Source organism: Saccostrea cucullata, unplaced genomic scaffold, assembly GCF_032062105.1.
Source record: "Saccostrea cucullata isolate Sc308-1 unplaced genomic scaffold, CSIRO_AGI_Scuc_v1 ctg1310, whole genome shotgun sequence".
In the NCBI taxonomy this organism is placed as follows: domain Eukaryota; kingdom Metazoa; phylum Mollusca; class Bivalvia; order Ostreida; family Ostreidae; genus Saccostrea; species Saccostrea cuccullata.
In genome coordinates, this window is record NW_026927899.1 from 257975 (window position 1) to 278513 (window position 20539).

The following is a 20539-nucleotide window of genomic DNA, read 5'->3' on the forward strand; positions in this document are numbered from 1 at the left end:
GATAAACATGGAGTCAGGTTTTTCCCATGGCCGCAAGAAAAATATGTTACCCAATTTAGGAATGGGATTGGATCAACTCGACATGAAGATTTATCGACCACATATTATAAAATTACATTATAATAGAGACATTTAAGCATTGAATTCATATTTTGGGATGTCTTCGGTCCTATGACACACCTGGCCGTGCCGACAAATTGAATACCTCGCGTTAGCGTTAGTGTTATGTTCTACACCATGAATGAACAGTTCTAAAATACGACTGATTGATTCTCTATAGAGAAACGAATTAGGTCCCCATGCTGCGATAACGCTATTCCATTTAGCAACAGAGTGTAAATTTGTTTGTTTACCTGTGAATAGAATGCAGAAGATTTGTGCTTTCACTGCATTAAAATTTAGACTTTTATTAATTATAAAGCTGTTTGAAGCTGATATAGATTAATATTTTTTAATATACAATGACAAAATCAATTTCCTATTTTACCAATTTATCACTAAAAATATGATGGCGTAGGTAGGTTCGTAAAACAGCCCGTTTGGCTTCAGAAACCTGCATTCATCAGCTCCTTTCTGCAATATACAGTGTTTAAATTGCAAAAGGCAACACATAAATGTGGTCTAAAAAAGTATTTCATTCTTAAGTCAAATGTACATTTCAACTGCACAGGTTTGAAACGTGTTTCTGATCGGACGATTTTTTGATGACGTTCGTGATTTATTGGAGAATAAAGTCCGCGGCATTTCTTTGACCTCGGTAATAATCGTAGTTGAATTGGATATAAATATTGTACTAACCGGTCGCCGTATATTTCGAACAAATTTACGCTAGGTGTAAATCGGCTTGAAAGGCGGTTACGCTCCGAATTCATCAGGCTAAGAATTCTATTTCGAAGGGAATATATAGTTTAAGACTACTTGTGATCATTGATAGTAAACAGATAGTTGTCTTGGAATATTTTTATTGATGAAATTTGATAACCAATGCTGAAAAGACATAAGAAACACGTCCGAAGACAGATAATAAAAAGTTGAAGGAATTTCGGTCGCCTGAATTGGCTGGAAAGATCCGCTGGATGGAGACACTTGTCCGAGTTAATTTGCAATCAAGTATTAAACTTCATCAAAAACATTCGATCTACGATTTCAATGACTAAAGGCTTATGTATAAGGTTTCAGTATAATATCCCTGGTCGTCTTGACCATACACGCGAGTCATGCATTATTCTTCAGCGTCGTAATTGATTAATGAGTCAGAAAATGGTGACGTCATAAAAATCATTTCAGCGTTTTTTCCTAATTATTATCGTAAAATCACATTTTCAGACCAATAGAGATTTCAGGCAATGTTAATTCAAAATATTTGGTAAAGGTGTACTGTCACACAAATGACTGCATGAAATTAAAAAGCTGCGGGAAGTCATGCGCACTTGAATTATACTTGGTCTCGTTTTAATGCTATATTTAATCAACTTTTCCGAAAATCATCTGATTGATTGAGCGATATGCGCCCAAATACACATGCGGAATAGTAAAACCATCACACAGGTACATCATGTCACGGTTCATTTAAAATATCCATTTCCTACTGTATCGGAGATACAGGGCAGGGTCCGGTGCTAAAATTTACATTAAAAGGGGTAGGGGAAACTATATATTGATTTTACAATTGAATACTGTTTTAAAGTTAATTAAAAAAATCCCTTACATATATATCCTATTCTTAGCAATAGACTATCATAATATATACTTTAATGACACATTATACTGGGATTTCTCTTAACTATTTCTATATATTTGAAAAGGAATTTCCAAAGAGTAGACCACCATTTATAAATATCAGTTAATTCACATTATATGATTGTATATATTTCACAAACGCAAAAATTTGAAATTTGGAAAATTTTCTTACGATTGCCATGTGTGCTTCATATCTAGACGTTCTACAGACTGTAGACAATATAGACTTAATAACTACTACACGTAGAATGCATTGACTTTGAACATTTTTTCTATTATCAACCTTCCTTATGAATGACTTTGAACAGCTTTTCTTTCATCAACTTTCCCTTTTTTATTTAGTAATATTCCGCCTTTAACATTTGCATATGATGTGTACGTCTACTATCTTATTTGACGTCTAAGTTTATATCGGAGGCAGGCTACTGCCAGACACATCTTTATTGATGTTACAAGGGTTTAAACGACCAAGTTTATAGTCAGCTATTCGTCGTAAATTCAATGGTCGTATCAATGACCCGGTCAACAAATATTTCCTATAATTGGGTTAATTATCCGGCCGTAGTTTTTATACTAGAGTACATAATGTCCCGTTTAAAGTTTTATTATTAGGACTCTCGACGGGAGGAACGAGTCTACGAGGAATGCTTACTCTCTCTGGGCAGCTGATCCCACTCTCTATACGTGGTCATTGGGACAGTATGGGTAATTAATTTCGAAAAAAGCATATTAAGATGGTATACGAGTATGCAATGTTTGAATACTTTATTTTGAAACACTGACATTCAGTTGAAAAGAGAAGATAAACTAGTTAAGGGGGCCGACTGTGGTTTCCATTGCGCAATATTTCGCGCATCATAGTAAAATGAAGTTATTCACTGTTTTCAAGAATTTTTTTTTCCGCTTAATTATTAAAATGAAACAAAATTAGGAAATTATAGGTATGAAAATGTAATTACAATTTTTTATAACTGATTTTTAACCGATTTTGCAATTGATGGGTAGGTTGACGTCGTTACTGTGTGTTTTTGACGTTATGATCAACTGAAGCTCTTGAAGAAAGGCGTTATAAAAATGTTATTAAAGAAAAAGTAATAAACATGCGCTCTTGAATTTTAAAACCTAGAAATTTGAGAATATCTCCATTATTTCTGTTATGTTTTCATATGAGTCCTTTATGCCCGTCATATTTTGTAGTACTCTAGTAGTAAAAACAGGAAAAATCGTTAATTTTTGGCATTTTGAGATGCCCCTTCTGGTAACAAGACGGTAGAATTTTGTGTTTCTAAAATATATTGACGTTACTCGCGATGTTGGTGCCATTTTACAATTTTAGAATCTGACCTATTAAACTCACGGTGATTTTTAAAATATACACGCAATATGGATGATATTGGTATGAATGGATAGATTTTTAACAGAACTACTCGATTCTAGTAAGAAAATAACATTCATATAAATTTTATGCAAAAAGTAGAATTTTAAAGCGCAAAATAAAAGGTATTTTAAGCGTGTAACGCGTTCCTTTTTTTAGCAGGGATCGCGCATTTCTCGTGTGTAGCACGTTCAAAAGTGAATCTAGAATTTTCATTTTCCCTTCAAAACAAGAGCAATCCATTTCGTTTGTGACTTTATTATAGAATTTTTCATTAAATGTTGGAAAGAAATAGAGAGTGATAGTTTTTACAGATGAAGAATCTGTAACGCTTTTAATCAAAAACGTGCATGTCAATATAAACCATAAATTTACTCTTTTACAAGAATTTTTAAATAGAAACAAATTATATCAAAATAATGTGCTTTTCGTATAGATTTCAAATATTTCATTGATGTTAACATCAAATTGCATCCTTTGGAGCTAGTAATTGGATTACAAGTTCAACAGAAAGTCCAGCGTCTAAAATGACGTGCAAAAATAAGACAATGGCTATTTTCGAGTTGTTAAATTCTTTTGTTTTCACCATTGACTACATAAATAATTGAATGTTCATAATGTGCTACTCTATACGGCCAGATTGAATGCCAGAATAATAAATTTACTCCATTTATTAATTTTTTACGCAACATTTAGGAGGTTCAACATATTTGTCCAGTGGACGTTTTAACTGGTAAAATATTCGTTTTGCTTCAACGTAATACATGAAAAAGCGTTTAAGAGTGCTTCGAGTAATTAACAAAATTTATCATATATGTATACAAATCCCAGCGCCCTTTCTACTCATAAGTTTAATTATTAGTAGCCTCTGACTTTTTAAACTCGTATTTCAAGTACAAAGAGGTAGCGATAGAGTACCAGTCAAGCAAGTAACACTATAAGTAGCATTACGTCAATTTTTCTGTAGCGCTATGAAAGCGTAACGTCAAACGTCACCAACATCACGCGTAACGTCATTGTATAATATTTACATTTGCAAATGTTTGCCTTAATATTACACTACTGAAAGGAATGCGTATCTATAACTGTATAAATACAACAGGTACGGGGTCAAGAGGTCATAGATGTGCATATGGATAATCGTTTGACGTAATTTCTCAGTGACGTCATAAAGGATCGCCGCGCGTTCAGTGGACTACATACATGCCGTTGGGTTTGAAAAATAATGCGTTTCACACGTTAAAAGTCACAATCAGGCAAATTTATAGTATGAATAAGTCACAAATGTAAATATAAGTAATAGGGTATCATTTTAAAACATCTATCGGGATATAAATACGGGTTGGTCACGAGATTAAATTCCATAAAGCCCTTCAGGCTTTGTGGAATTTAATCCCTTGACCAATCCGTATTTATATCCCGACAGGTGTTTAAAGATGATACCTTATTTCTTAAATATAGTATAACTCACCAAATATTATAGTTTGAACAAAAAGTCTATTGTAGTATTTGTATAATTTGCATTAAAGGGCTGAAAATTGACATTTTCCTATGTAATCCTATAGTAAATGGGTCTCAGTAAGAATCATGCAAAAGGTGGCACATTGAAAATCTTGGATTTTAATGAAACTTTCCACAATTCTTCGTAATGATGACATATGAAGTCATGCAGAGTAAAAAAACTCAATACCAATGGTTGCTATGGAAAACGACATATTTTTGTTTCCATAGCAACCAGCTGTGTATAGTGTTTTGAAAAATTTTAAAAACTTATTTTTTATAATGGTATAAAAATGAAAATAACACGTTTTAGAACATAGCAACAGTTTATTAAGAAAAGACAAAGGTTTATTAAAGATAAAATTAAATAATACTTTTAAAATACTGTTTTATGGTGTTTGTAGAGGATATCCGAATAGGTACTGTTTCAATGTTTATTCATTTTCTGTAAATTTGACAATTTTATGGTATTTCAAAAGCATATAAATATAATTATCGGAAACGTTGCAAATTCTGTTGCATATATTATAAACAATGATTACAAGTTGTACTCAAAACAAAAATCAAACGAGTCGGAAACACACACAATAATGGTTGCTAGGCAACTCTTTCAGGCAAATTTCTAACACATTCAGACAAGAAAATGTGCAATGTATACGATAAAATGCAGTCATCTTCTTAAAATAGATACACATAATCATGTTAAATGATAATATATTGATCATCTAAATCTGATGAACATATAAAGCTTGTCCATTACACCATAGCAACCAAGTTTCCATAGCAACGCACACAAAATTTCAAGTTTTATGATTACTAGTACTGCAATGAGAATATAATATAAATAGACCATCAATTAATTTTCTACTGACATGAATTTCTCAAAAAAGACTTCAATTCATGTTCAGTCATTTCACCATGGCAACAATTTTCCCTGGCAACAATGAAAATTCAGGTTGTACATTGAACCATAAAGAGAATATAATGCAAAAATGAACCTATACACAATGCAAAAATAATATCACCCCATTTACATGTACATGTATTTACTTGTCAGAAAAATACATATTAACTGATTTAATCATGTCTCCATGGCAACCACTTTTCCCTAGCAACATAGATTAGGTTTCATTTTGTACAGTACAGTAACACTAAAATGAGATTTTAGTGAAATGTTATAACCATAAAATTCTTTATTGAGCCATCTCTAAAATAGTGTTTACTCGCCCTCCACCACACTCAGGGTAAAATTATTGGGTCCGTAGGTAGGTGAGAAATTCTTATGTCCCCATAAATGAAGTTTTGGGGATATATAGTTTTTGTCATGTCCGTCCGTATGTCTAGCTGTCTCTCTCTCTCTATCTCTCTGTTTGTATGCAAAAACTTTAACCTTGCTCATAACTTTTGATTTAGTGGAGCTATGACTTTCATATTTCACATGTGTATTTCTTATGACAAGACCTTTCTTTGGGTACCACCAAATTTGATCTCTTGACCTTGACCTTGGACTTTGACCCACTTTTACACAAAAATTCCAAACTTTTTCTTTGGCCATATCTTTTGAACAGTAGATTATAGGACATTAACTTCACATATGTATTCTTTGTTAAAAGACCTTTCATTGGATACCAACAACCTTGATCTTTTAACCTTGACCTTGGAGATTTCCATACTTTTGAAAAAACTTTAATCTTGGCTATAACTTTTGAACAGTAAGGGTAAGGGCTTTCATACTTTACATATGTAATCCTTGTGAGAAGACCATTCCTATCCAGAACTTTGACCCTTTGACCTTGACATTTGACCTACTTTAAAAAAGCAAACATTGACTAGAACTTTGAAAGGGTTAGGGCTAGTGCTTTCATACTTTACATATTTAATGCTTGTGACAAGACCTTCATTTGGTAGCAAGACCTTTGACCCTATGACCTTGGAGTTTGACCTACTTATTAAATTTTGTATCCTTTGTCACAACTTCTGAACGTTTATGACTTGGGCTTCCATACTTTACATACATATTCCTTGTGGAAAGACCTTTCATTTGATACCAATTATCTTGACCTTTTGACCTTGACCTGGGAGATTTTTGTACTTATGACAAAACTTTAACCTTGGCCATAACTTTTAAATGCTAAGTGCTATTGATCTCATACTATATAAATGTAATCTTTGTGAAAAGACCCTTCATTGGATACCAAGATTTCCAAACTGATGAAAATGTTTTACCCTGGCCCGATTTCATATTTCAGAGCTATATTTCCAGTGAGTTTGCATTTAAGAAAAGTTTAATCTTCGCTAATTTGTTGCGATACGGGGTAATCAGTGTTTCAAAAACACATCTGTTTTTCAAAAAAATTTCAATCATATTTGTTGTCTGGATAAGAGAACTAAAAATAAAATCTTGTCCTGAAGTGTAAAAATTACATGCAAATTTATGCTGACATCAGAAAAATTTAGTGGTCTATATAAGAAAATTATCAGGATTTATATACAACCTCTGTAATTCTAATAATTAATCTGATATACATGTACATAAAGCATAAAAATCTACATGGACATGATCATTCTATAAATCAGTAAACAAGGATGCAACCTCATCTAAGGCCTCAATTTTCTCAACCAGAAACATTGTACTATCTAAATCATCAGTACACTTTGGTGGGATTTTTTTCTCTGCAGCTAACCGTGAGAAAAAGGAATTGATTTGGCTTGAATCCAAATAATCTTCATGATTAAATAATTTTTTGCCATTTTCTTGCACTACTCTCATGTTTTTTGCAACAGCAAGTGAGTTCATCCTCTGACCATTCTTGTCACCTTCGGCAAATATGCATCTAAGGTATGTTTTAACTTTCTCAGAAAATCTAACGTGTTTCTTTTCCTTCTTCAAAGCCCACCCCTGAATTTCATTAGATTCAGCTAAGAGTTCACTGTTGGGATCCAGCAGTGTACTATTACACTGTAGGCTCTCTGATAAATTAACACATATGTCATACCATTTTAGCTTGACTTTATCATACGTGCTCAGCTGCTGGAGGTCATAGTGATGTTCTCCTAACAAGCAGTGGTCATGCATGGCTGTGAAGGATGGAAATGTGTCAGAACACCCATCAGGGCATCCTATACTGTCCTCAGAGTTTCTTTGCTTTATTGAGCCTTCAACCTTTGTAGGCGGTGTGAAGTCTGCGATAACATTCACTGTCCTACAAATTAAAAGTTATATCACAATTAAAATTAAAAAATTCAGCTGTGTTAAAAGATAAGAAAAAGGCATAAATAGAGTCAAACCTCATTGCTCAAAATCAATGGGGATGGGAAAAGACATCCAAATTTTCTTGATATTGAGAGTGAAATACATGATGTTTAAGGTATTTTGGATTTCCAAATCTCTTCATCATATAACAAGTACTTGAGATATCAGTGTTCAAGAAACCCAAGTTCAAACTGTTTACCTTCAACTCCTAATCTGTTAAATCACCATTAAGATTATATTCAACTAGATATTAGCTGGAAAAGGCTTTTGACCTTGACCCTGGACCTAGAAACTTTGTTCAAGGTCACAGCATTTCTATTGACCATTGGCACTTGGTATGATCTTTTCGTTTGACCTAGAAACATGGTTCAGTGTCACTGCACACCCTTTATCTCAAGGCACTCTGTAGGTGAAGTATTGGCCAGATTGGGCCAAATAGAGAGAAGATATGCCATGGACAAGAGATCTTGAAAGGACAAACGGACGGACGGATGGACAGACTGATCACTAAAGGGCTCCCACAGAGCAGGGCCCTAACAATAATTTAACAAATTAGCCTCGGCTGAAATTCTGTGAGATTACATCAATATAATATCTACATGAAGTGTGAACCTTGAATTTGCCAAAATTCCCATCAAAGAAACTATTATTAACAAATACTACTACATTTACATCAATTGCATACATTAAACTAATTTTACAAACCTCTCTTGATTTTTAAGCTCTCCTTGAATAGCCATATCTTTCCCTTTTCCAATGTCATAGGCTCTCCAAACTTTCATACATCCATCATCTTGAAATTCAACATTTGAAATCTTTGATATCCCTTTAATAAGCCCTGTTGAAGAATCTGTTGGGAAACTGTTGATCTCAATGTGAGCTGCTTGGCATCCAGTCACACCACCATACCTATCAATTGCAGATTTCATGTCCGCAGCACACAGCACGTCATTTCCCTCTATTACAGTCTTCCTGATCTTGGCCCTCATATGTGCGATCTTGGCATCGCAATAGGACTTCCCACTCTGTGCCTCACTGAAGTCATATCTTCTTATGGAAATTCCTACCAAAAGTCAAAGCTATTAAAGACATTCTAAAGATCATGATGATACTGATTTTATTTTACTGTAACAGTTTGCATGTAACCAATACATGTTATCTGTAAAACACCTATACACACACCTGTTCTTTGGCTGATGAATGGGATGGAGAGCCAAAGGTTGCTACAATGGTAGCAGCCAGCATTGTCACTGCGCAGAAACACTTCGGTGATCTGGGGCAACTGACTTTTAATGGTCAAAAGGGTGTGTTCCAGGAGAAGAGACACAGCATTCCAGTCCTGTTTGGTAGCCTCAAGGCAATGAGCAAAGGTCCTGTGCTGAAAATTTTACACAATCAATTTTAATTGTTGTTTTGCAACTTTATTTTCATAATGACAAAGGTATTAACTATGACATAAAATAATTTTCTTCTTAATCTACTCACTGATAAAATAAACTAACCTTTAACTCATTATTCTCTGACTTGTGAATACAGACAGACACATGCCAGTTGACCCCCTTCTGCCCGAACCAGTCACTCTGTTTCTCCCTGTAAGCCATAGGGAGAAACTTCATGGCCCAGTCCATCACGATTACGGCTTGTTCTGGCAAAAGACCTTTTAAGAGTTCACTTCTCCCTCTGTCCTGGTTAACTGTTCTTAATATGTGTCTTTTCCAGTCCATGATCTTTCCAAAGGCACAATCAAGGTCTGCATACATATCTGTATATATGTCCGTTGGAATTGCACCTATTAAAGTACACATGTAAACATATTTTTAAAAATTTGCCTTTGTTAATTGTAATGATATCAATTACATATTACTCTAAATAACATTTGTTGTGTGTATATGAGTAGATTCTAAACATTTAAAAATAAGTTATCAAATTTCTAGTAGCTAATATTATTCAAAATAATGTATGTATAATACCTTGCAAAATTTCCATATGTTTTTTAATTTCTGTAAAGGTATCTGGCAATATGGCACATCTGTCGCATTTTAAGTTGTGGGTGTGGTCCGAACACATCTGCTGATAATTTTGGTCTTTGGGATCACTTAGAGCAAAGTTGATACAGTGATCAGCACAAGAGTCTTTCTGTTTAAGATGAGCCTTATAGTCAGTTTTCATGTACAGTTTTGCTGCCAGCAAGTTTTCTCTACACTCTTTCAGGGATGTACTCTTGTCACTATTAGTGATATATGTCTCCATGCTGGTTAGTGTTTCAAGAAGTGTGTCAAACCCTACAGCACCATCTGCTGCAACATTATCCAAACCCTTAAGATTTGTACGTTTCGATGCTGGGCAAGCTCTGAGAATTCTAAACAGGGTAGCTCGGGACAGTGGACTATACTCTGTTTCTTGACAGAAAGACTGGTATATATTTACCAGAGTTGAGTGACAAGCTGTCCTTACAACTTCAGGAACAGTCATGACTTCCCCACTCTGCAAACACATATCCTTTGTACCAAATGCAGTCACCTGAAAATACATGTGTAATAACAGTCAAATTGTCTTTATCACATGAATCATATATTAGGCTCCAACAGCTTGTGAAACAACCATGACTTCCACTCTAACCATATTTTACTCATTTCAATTTAAAATTTAATAACATTTCCAAAGCATTAAATTTCTCTTAAGATTGTACATGGTCTCTTTATATTGCTTTTACCTGGTGAAAAGCTGGACTCAAAAAGAAATCAAGAGCATGTTCCAGTTTCTCTTTATCAATTCTTTGACGAATTAGTTTATCTTTTTCTGGAGGTACAGCACCTGAAATAAATAAAATTTTACTCCATTAAAAAGACATATGATCAGATTTATCCCCCATCAGGGTTATGGAGCAAAAGAGATATACAATGAAGTAGTTTAATACAATTAAATGTGTTACTATATCAAGATTAATTACATTCCCAACATGAGTCTACAGAAAATATTTTAATTTATCCATAATTATAATGTAACTCCACATGGGTTTCTGTGAGGGCTGTACAAATAATTACCTTTTCCATGAGATTTTGCATGTGTTCGAGCTTGGTCAATAGCATATGTACTCAAGCCAGGAACCAGGTCTCTGAGCTTCTGTTTACTGAAGTCAAAGCAAATCATAGAAAGAAGCTGCTTCTTGACATTTCTGTCTGTTGACTCCTTGTACAGATGGAGAATAAGTTCATCAGCCTTTGGAGATGGAACAGAACTCTGAAATATTATAATGCAAAAATTATCAAAAAAGGGAAGGAGAATAATACTGTGCACTAGCCTAATGCCCAAACACTTAATATAAAAATTTGATCAGCATGGTTAGTATAAGTCTGATTGGATAACAAATTTTTTAGCATTCAATATTTGTTGTCAATAATGATTTACACTTATTTTAGTGATAAAAAGACAGCTGTATTTTATTCTCGTCCACTTTTTTTAAGGATTACAAATCATATTGTTATTGTTGCTACATGTAAGAAAGAAGTCTGTCAGTGGTAATGTAATCTAAGTTCAATCTGCTACAATGTGTATGTGAGAAGCATTCAGGGATTTTCCACTGCCCCTTGTAGGGCCGAATATGGGCCCCATTCCCAATTGCAAAATTGCCCCATTTTTCACAAAAATGAACAGCCTGTGTTTAATTTTTGAAAAATTGATGTAAAACACACATGGTCATGTTTGAACCCTTAATGAAATGAAAAAAAAATTTTGAAGACTTTGCTAAAACTTTATAATAATAGATCTATTTTCTGAAGTAAAGTTCTGAATAATGAAGTAAAAAATCAATTTTAACTATCAGAAGTGTTTATTTATTGAAATACATCTTGCTATAAATTTTCCCAAAAAGTTGTAAAATGTCGTAAAATTCCCAATGGTAAGGGCCTGGGCCCCTTTCCCAAAATGGGGTGGAAAATCCCATTTCAGATTTGTCATTGGGGATTCTTCAGGTTATTGAGCAATGTATGGAAAAGGTGGGGAGTTGGAATATGGTAAACTTACCACTTCATTTTCTATCAATTGCAACACTTTTTTCCCTTGCAATGGAGCAAGGCAATCAAGAGCCTCATGAATAGTTGCCTGGGCTTTCCTTTTTAAGGTCCGCAGTGTTCGTGGTTTAAGATCCTCTACATCCTTTCTAATTTGGAACTTGATAGGACTTATTTTTCCATTACCAATGATGTCAAATGCTCTATTAATGTCACTAAGGGAGCGGCTTTGTTCGCAATTTTCTATACTCCAAGATGATATTTGAGAAGATGGACAAGAAGCCTGAAATTATATTTATAAAGTAAACCATATTTTATGGTAACATTGCTCATTTAGATTATCTATGAAAGTATGTCAAGAGCGTAGAATTTGATAGAAAGAAAACTGATCAAATAACAATAGAACTCTGTTAATTGAGACAAAAAATATCAATTAATGTTTTATGGAAATACTAAAAATATGAAAATTACTTTACAAGAGCCCTTGGGCCACAATGCTCATCTGAGTCAAAATGGTCCTGTTCTTCTTTATTATTCCAGGTATCTTATGTAAAACTTTGATCCTATATTGTGCCCCAACCCTTCCCCTGGGAGTCATGAAATGAACATAATGAGTAGAGAAGTTGAAAATGTAAAAAAAGATTTACAGACAGATGGAGGATAAACAAAATTAAGGGATCAGACTTTTGACTCAGATGAGCTAAAATGTACTTGAAATATGACTTGTTATTTATTTTTCTTATAATGATATAATCAAAGAGAAAATCAGTATTACATCATACCGAAAAGTTTTCCGACTCAAATTGTGACATTCTGGTGCATGTTGAATCTGTCTCTAATAGATCCTACAACAAAAGGAGATTTCAGATTTGAGCTTCTCTTTCAATATAACCATGGTTTTTACTATACATTTATACACATGTATTCATACATGTATAGTACATGAATTTAACATTGATTTAAACTTATGTCTTTCTTAAATTTTACCATTTCTGATCATGATACATGTAAGTTTTGATCTTACTTTAAAATTTTACCATTTCTGATCATGATACATGTAAGTTTTGATCTTACTTATGGTACTTAAGCTTCATTTAAATTAATAAAAAGGCCTAAACTACAATTTATAAAGAAACTCCTAATTAATTTAATTGAATAAATTTCAAACTATCATACCATGTGTTCATAGTCTTCACTTTTCTTTGTCTTGTCATCTGACGTTATGTAATCATTGCATGTACTCGAGTCATGGGGGAACTATAAGAAAATATTTCCAAACATCATGAACATGGTATAATTTTTTTTAAAAATGCATTATGCCTCTTTAACATTTATTAATATTTACATTTCCATTTATTTGTCTTTAATATTCCTTACAAATTAGTAATTTATTCTTTTTCTTATGAACTAGCTGCTGCCATGGATGGGCATGAATTACATGTATTTCAATTGTTACGTCATAATATTTATCATCTACACCCAATTTTTTTAAATTTCAATTTTAAAGAAATTGTTGAACAATTTCAACAATTTCTTTAAAATTGAAATCTAAAAAAAAAAAATGGATGTAGATGATAAATTCACACCAAATTATGTATAAATGCATGCTAATAGAAAAATATCTTAATTTGTCTCTTGAAAACTAAGCAACATACAAATTAAAGAGAAGGGAGGTCAAGATCACAAGAAAATGAAAGACGAAAAGTGTTTAATACCATTGAAAGGCTCTCACTAATATGTAGTGGCATAATATGTTTGATAAAAATTTCTTATATATGGTTTATATAAAATTTTGATGAACACTAATTTAAGAAAAGAGGTAAAGAAATATTGATGTAATTGAAAAGCATACATTAGTATATACATTGTATTCCCATATGAAGTTTGATGAGAATATCATTAATGGTTTATCTAAAAATTATATAAAACACTAATTTAAAAAGGTGAGGCCAAGTTCAAAGGAAAATGGGTCCATGTCAGGATAGTGTACTTTATCTTATTACTATATATAGTAAATGGGTTAGAAAAATTTACTTGGGAATGGAAATATGATGAAAACAGTTTAAGTCATATTTACAATAATATTTAAAATAGGTTCATTATGTAGTTAGAAGAAAGACCGATCACCCCTGACTGTTTACATTTGTTTTAAATTTTAAAATGTAAATAACTGTAAAAGGTAAAATTGCTGATGCAACTGAGCTTTGAACTGATATAAACACAGAGTGGCAGAAGTTCAAAAGAAGGACAGAACAAACACTTTATCAGCATATGCCTCTGCCATATTCATGGCAGGGCATAATTTTTTTTTTTATTAGGAATTTAAAAAAAATTAAAATTACTTAGATATCAAACACATGAATAAGTATAACAATAAACTCCATAACTAGTGAATAAAATCATGGGGAATGCAAACTTACCTGATCCTATATTTCGCCGAGACTAAAGCATAACTTGTTCTCAGTGAGATAGGCCTATCACCTTTGCACTTTCCTGTGTGTCCCGGGAAGACACAGGATGTTTTTCTCTTCCAATTTAATCCCAAAGAGCTGCGGTGATAGGGACAGACGGTGAAATATGGAATAAGACAGAAAATACCAACTCGTACACAAATCAACAGTCCTTCTGTCATGTACTTCTCATCATAAGAAATATTCAAAAACCGCAAATGGCCAGAAACTGATCTATTACAATCTTTCAAGTAGACTAACTCTGCACTATCTGGTGAAAATTGGCATGGAGTGTCAGTAAACAAGGAAAGACTGCAGATATGTGTCGTCTGTCCTGAGTTAGGATCTTCGTCTGCCATATTGTTTCTGCTGCTATTGTAACTTCAACGCTGAAGAGTTCCACAAAGGGGGGTAATTTGGGATAAACATACACAGTTTTATTACCCTTCTTTACAAAGAGATGCATGGGTTTCCAAATAATCCATTTCGATAATAAAACACATAAAACCACAAATATTAAGATTTTTAATACCAAACATATGGGTTTAACTGGTAATAGAATATTTTAAAATTTTTAATTTGCATAGATTACATAGGAAATCTGATATTGCTATCCATGTAATAAAAAGTCCAAATTTAAAGTAAATAAACAAAAACAAAAGGTATATTGGGTTTAAATGAATTTGAAGCACCCTTTTGCTAAAAATTAGTTACTTTTTAAATTAAAAATCAGAATGACTTCACACGAATTCTTTTTTAAAGAAGCACAGCTAATGGTGTAACTAACACTTTCATTTTGTCTTTAACTTATTTACGTTTTCGATTGCTAATTAGCAATTGAAAAATGCTAATCAGTGAAAGACAGCATTTTAACATAGAGATACTTCATGAGGTTGCCTTTTGGCAATTTCAATTTTATGTTGTTAACAGTAGTGCCAATTGTTCAAACCTAAAATGCAAACCTGTCTTCAATTGTTGTTGGATCACATGAAGTTGCCATTGAAATGGATGCATACAGTATAACATCTTAAGCTAGCTTCTACAGACAACCTAGTGGTAGTGCGTTCGCTAAGTAATCGACAGGCCCTTGTTCGGTTCTCATTCACCTCAACACGTGAAACATAAGGAGTTATATGAATAGTGATTGTTATTTTAATTTTGCAAGCAGCTATCATTAGGGGTAAATCTCTGGTGAGACCTTAAAAACCAAGGCCCTAGCTGTGTCACGGTGGGCGTTGGGATGATAAAGACTCTCTCCCCCAAAAATAACCCTCAGTGCATAATGAATTAATTAAATGTCTCTGAATTCCCGAAGTACTGTGTTTTTACCCCCAGTACATGATATTCTTTAAACGTCATCTTTAAAATTAATAATATGACAGAGACAAAGAGTATATCTCAGGAAATGCGAATTTAAAAAAATACTATGCATTTTCGAATTACAATTTGATCAACAAACACATATTAGACATAAACATCAGCAGATGGTGTCCAGGCTTTTGAAGAATTTGCTTAATTTTATACATATGAGGTACTTCAAATTTCTTCCATTTACTTTAATCATCTTACAATGTAAAGTGTACAGTGTATAAAGATTTGCATACTGTAAATCACTTTTTAAAAGCGGTTCTAATTTTAGGCCATGTTAATAAACATTGGTATATTTGGTTAGATTACAAAAACCTAATTTTTTGGATATGTAGTTTCAAAATACTTAAATGAGGTTAAAATGGTGACTGTTAATAAGACCTTTCTGAGAACTTCAAAGAACATTGAAGAACATTGAGAGGTATAAAATAAAAAAAAGCGTTGCATGAAAAGATTATCGTGAGGCTTTTTCTAAAATAAAAGAGTTATATCCATTCTTGCTGAAGATCGGAGTACCTTAATATGAGTAAATTTTTAAAGAAGAAGATAACTTCGACTCTTTATTTGCTAATCCAGACTTTTTTCGAAAAGATTTTTCATTATCACCAGAGCTGTCAATAAAAAGTTAAACGGTTACGTGAAACACTTAAAATGTTTAAGAGATTGCTGATTGGATGAAAAAGTGTTATATATAATAATATATATATATATATATATATATATATATATATATATATATATATATATATATATATATATATATATATATATATATATATATATATATATATATATATATATATATATATATTATGCTTGCGGTGATAACGTTCCTTGCCATGTTATATTTTGTTTGTTTCTCAGAAACAACCTTCCTAGCTTGATCATATGTTTTTCCTTAATTCCTGTGTATTTTCTCTCTCAGAATAAAGGAACGAAAAAGGTATAGTTATTTCTTTTTTGAACTTTGATGTTTAAAGTAAAATAAATAACACTGTACAGTAAGGGTTACAAATGGAAATATCGGCGCTTTTGAAGACAGCAATTACATTCTTTATAGGAATGGGCGATTCTTTTTAGGACTTCACTGATACATGTTTAAAAAATTAAATGTAATGTGGTTCAAATCCACATGTTGGGGACCTTTAGACATTTTTCATTGTACAAAATGTGACTTGCTCAGTCTCTCACTGTGTACAAACTGCGTCATTTTTGCGAGATGACGACACATGGACAAGTGCATTGCGATCGAAGCATCGTTTATATATTGTTGTGTAAGATTTAATGACAAAACTGCATATGTAATATACAGCTATCCAGCAGCTTGAAATAACAAATAATTAATTTCATTTTGTGGAATTTTGAATACCTTATATTTTGTGTGACGTCATAATAAACATTTCCCGTACGCCTCCTCACTGAAACCTTAACAGTGCTGCTAAATAGATGAAAGGATTTCGAAATAAATTTAATTCGTACGGATAAGATGCAAAAGTTTTGTTAATAATAATATGTTTTATGCATGCATATATGTGATTTTCCATTTCTGTGGTAAAATTTTATAGTTATTGTAGAATATTTTATGTATATAACAGGTTTCGGTTTTAGCCGGTGTTATGTAATGCATAGTCTCAGGTTTCGGGGTTTTGTGGTGATTAGACGATTGCTTACGTCGCAGATATCACGCAATCGTTATCACTGTGAGATGCTGCAAGTGTTTGTGCACGCCATTTTTGTAAGGAAAACGTGCCCTCCGCAACCACGTACAACCGTCCCTTAGGTTATAAGCTTTACTTTTGAATTTCATCGTTAATTTTTTTTTTCGTGGCCTATTGTTTGTTACCACCTCATTTACAGCTTAAATATTTGATAAATTTGTCTTTTTGAGTTATGTCACGATGTTCTGTTAATTTTGGGGTTAGATACAAATTGTAGAGAGTCATAGGATCTCCAGCATATCATGTGTTTCACTTGTGTCATCAATAAATTACGTAATTATTTACAACAATATTCCTTCTTGGTTCTTTATTCAAACTGAAAAACAACATTGCTGCTTAAAATTTCATTAGTATCATATGGAAGGCATCAAAAGAATTTTGTTCAGTAAGATTATTTTTTTGTATTGTTCTTGTATTTATTCGTGAAATATTTCAAAGTATACACTGTATTCAAACTCCAGAAGGATGTGCTCAAAACAGGGTAACTTAAAAAAACCTATCTTTTAAGTTTTGCATATCCAAATGGTTCCAATAAGATTTAAAGATTTCACTAAATATTGAAAATTATATTATCTAAATGCTTTCAAGATTTTAAAGAGTACTTCGAAGTACATGTAGAAGTTTTCAGGAATAAGAACCTCCCTCTACACTTGTAATGAATGCCAAATTATGTGGGTTTTTGTTTTTTCCTTTAAATTCGTTTGGCAGAGTTGAGTAATAGATATTTCCCCCTTTTTTGTACACTACTAGCTATCACTGCTCTCTAAATAGGTAAAAGTTATTGGCAGGAAATTGTCCATTCTGTGAGAGGAAAGAAATGTTGGAGGGATGCTAGAAATTACAGAATATGACCTATAAGCTACTTAATTAAAACATTTATTTTATTGTATTTAAAATGTACCCTCTTGTTGGTCTGTCTCAGTAGAATGTTGTTTTCAATAATAAAAAGTTATATTCACGCTGATTTTTAATAAGTTGACAGGTTGGTGCATTTTTTAAATAACTGACTCAAGAATATTTAATCATAAGGAACGATTCCCCACCATTTTGTTGTGACTGTGCATATTGAAAGCACATTTTGAATTGAGAAGACATTTTTAGGATGCAGAAAAAATAAAGATATGAATGCATATGTCATTTTTAAGTTATGATTTGAAATTTGAGTCATTCATTTACATTTCAATTAGTTATTACTTCTAACACAATAACTGTTTGTTGTAGAACAGAAGAAGTGGGAAGAATTATCAAAACAGCAATATGGTAGGTATTGAATGATTTTTGATGTCACATTACATTTTGATTGGGGCAGTCTTTAGTTTTGAATTCTTAGATGCACTTACGATTTAGGCATGGTTAGAAATAAATGCATTTTATTGATAGTATTAGCTTATGAAATGTATAATGTTTATTCATACTTTTTTCTGTTTTTTTTTAATATTATAATTTAAGTAATGTCTTTTTTTGGTTTATTTATGATAAATGAAACTTTTAATGCAAATGTTGTAAAATGTATATGATCTCATATATCTGTTTAATTTATTTTCTCAATCTCTTCGGGATATAAAACGAGTTTATACGTGATCAATTGAATCATTTACAGTAAATGGTAAATGAAAAAGAATAAAAAGGCTTTTAAAGTTTGACTACATGTAGTAACTAAACTTAATTTGAATTTCTTGATATTGGTTTTTAACTTACAAGGCAACAGTGCCAAATGAGTATATGGAGCCCAGCATACATTACATCGGCACATCACATGAAACAAAAGTAAGTCATGAGTATAAAAAGGTTGTTGCAGTACTTTTGTTATTTACACTATAAAAGTTTGCAGATTATTCAATTTTGAATTAAAAAAAAACGATGTTAAGATTTTTTTCTGACACAAAGGTATATAAAGCACAAAGTAAAACATACTTAAAAAATTTAATATCGATATCAAATGTATATAAATGAAATAAGGATTATCCCAAAAATTAAATATGAATGAATTCGTACTTTTTAGATAGAATCTCGTTGTTCTATAATGTTAATTCTTTGAAAGAGAATTTTTAAAATCTGAAAAATTATGAAAAAATCCCTTTACAAAGAACGAGGTGTACGTCAAAAATGGAGTTGGGATTATATAGTAAATTGGAAAATCTAATGGTATATAAGTTGCGAAAGTTTGTTTAGTGTTGTTTTTTCTATATAATAATGGAATGAAATTGCAACTAAATATAATTAATTTTTTTTATAAAGACCTAAGAAACAATAAACTTTGTTTATTTTTACCCGATTGACCTTGTTTTTATGCGCCGAACCTTTCGTTTATTGTAAAATCCGGATTGTATGATTGATTGATTGTATACTGTTTAATGTCCCTCTCCAGAATATTTCACTGATATGGAGACGTCACCATTGCCGGTGAAGGGCTGCAAATTTAGGCCTATGCTCGGCACTTACAGCCTTTGAGCAGGGAGGGATCTTTATCGTGTCTTACCTGCTGTGACACTGGGTGTCGGATTATACGGTCTCATCCGAAGGACCGCCCCAATTAGTCGCCTTTTACGACAAGCAAGGGGGTACTGAGGACCTATTCAAACCCGGATCCCCACGGGATGTAAAATCCGGAAATTGAATGTTATTTTCATAGATCGTAAGGACACTCTTTTAAGTAGCTTTATGGAGCTTTCAGGAAGCTGGTTGAAAACAAAAAATATGATACGGAAAAGAGAGCTTTAAACTCACTGTTAATAGGAAGACTCAAATGATGCCTTTAAAAACCATCAAAAAATTAAAACGACGTATCACATGTACTTACCGACCCTTCTTTCTTTTGGCATAAAATGTGAAGATAAAAATTGATAATTGGCCATGTTCAAGGATTTAACACTAAATTGTCAAACATATACATAATACATATATTCATAAACTCTAATGTCTACGGACTTATAAATAAGTTTTACAAAATATATAAAATTATATTGTTTAATTAAATATGGTTGAAAATATGGAAAACGTGGCTCTTTTTTGTGTAATTAGAGGGAAAAAAATATAATTTTACTGAACTTTGTGACATATTTTTCCTTTTTCAGTGGCATGTATATAATAATACAGATAATTGTAATCAAGTATAATCAAGCTAA

The 20539-nt window shown here is 32.4% G+C and overlaps 2 protein-coding genes across 3 annotated transcripts in view; one reads left to right on the forward strand and one right to left on the reverse strand.

Moving 5' to 3' along the window:
- The window catches only part of LOC134275827 (collectin-11-like), a 61538-nt gene that overhangs the window by 15453 nt on the left and 25546 nt on the right, over positions 1 to 20539 (forward strand). The window lies entirely within an intron of this gene.
- LOC134275825 (uncharacterized) lies at positions 7080 to 12719 on the reverse strand. 2 transcript variants are annotated; one of them, XM_062758118.1, is made up of 9 exons: positions 12661 to 12719; positions 11892 to 12161; positions 10913 to 11108; positions 10582 to 10682; positions 9839 to 10388; positions 9371 to 9657; positions 9051 to 9246; positions 8574 to 8931; positions 7080 to 7818 (listed from the first exon to the last, which is right to left on the reverse strand). In XM_062758118.1, exons 1-9 carry the CDS (start codon positions 12688 to 12690, stop codon positions 7182 to 7184), a joined length of 2625 nt encoding a protein of 874 aa, XP_062614102.1. In that variant the 5' UTR covers positions 12691 to 12719; the 3' UTR covers positions 7080 to 7181. The 2 variants fall into 2 exon arrangements, with proteins under 2 accessions (XP_062614102.1, XP_062614103.1); XM_062758119.1 differs by lacking the exon at positions 12661 to 12719 and adding an exon at positions 12350 to 12366.

Bases quoted from the DNA above. Each gene is read 5' to 3' on its own strand.
- LOC134275825 (XM_062758118.1), bottom strand. From the start codon at position 12,690: ATGTCACAATTTGAGTCGGAAAACTTTTCG. The intron at 10,683-10,912 runs GTAATTATTTGT...TATTTATTTCAG, and splicing joins TGCAAAATCTCATGGAAAAG to GTGCTGTACCTCCAGAAAAA. The intron at 9,658-9,838 runs GTATTATACATA...GTACTTTAATAG, and splicing joins ACATATGGAAATTTTGCAAG to GTGCAATTCCAACGGACATA.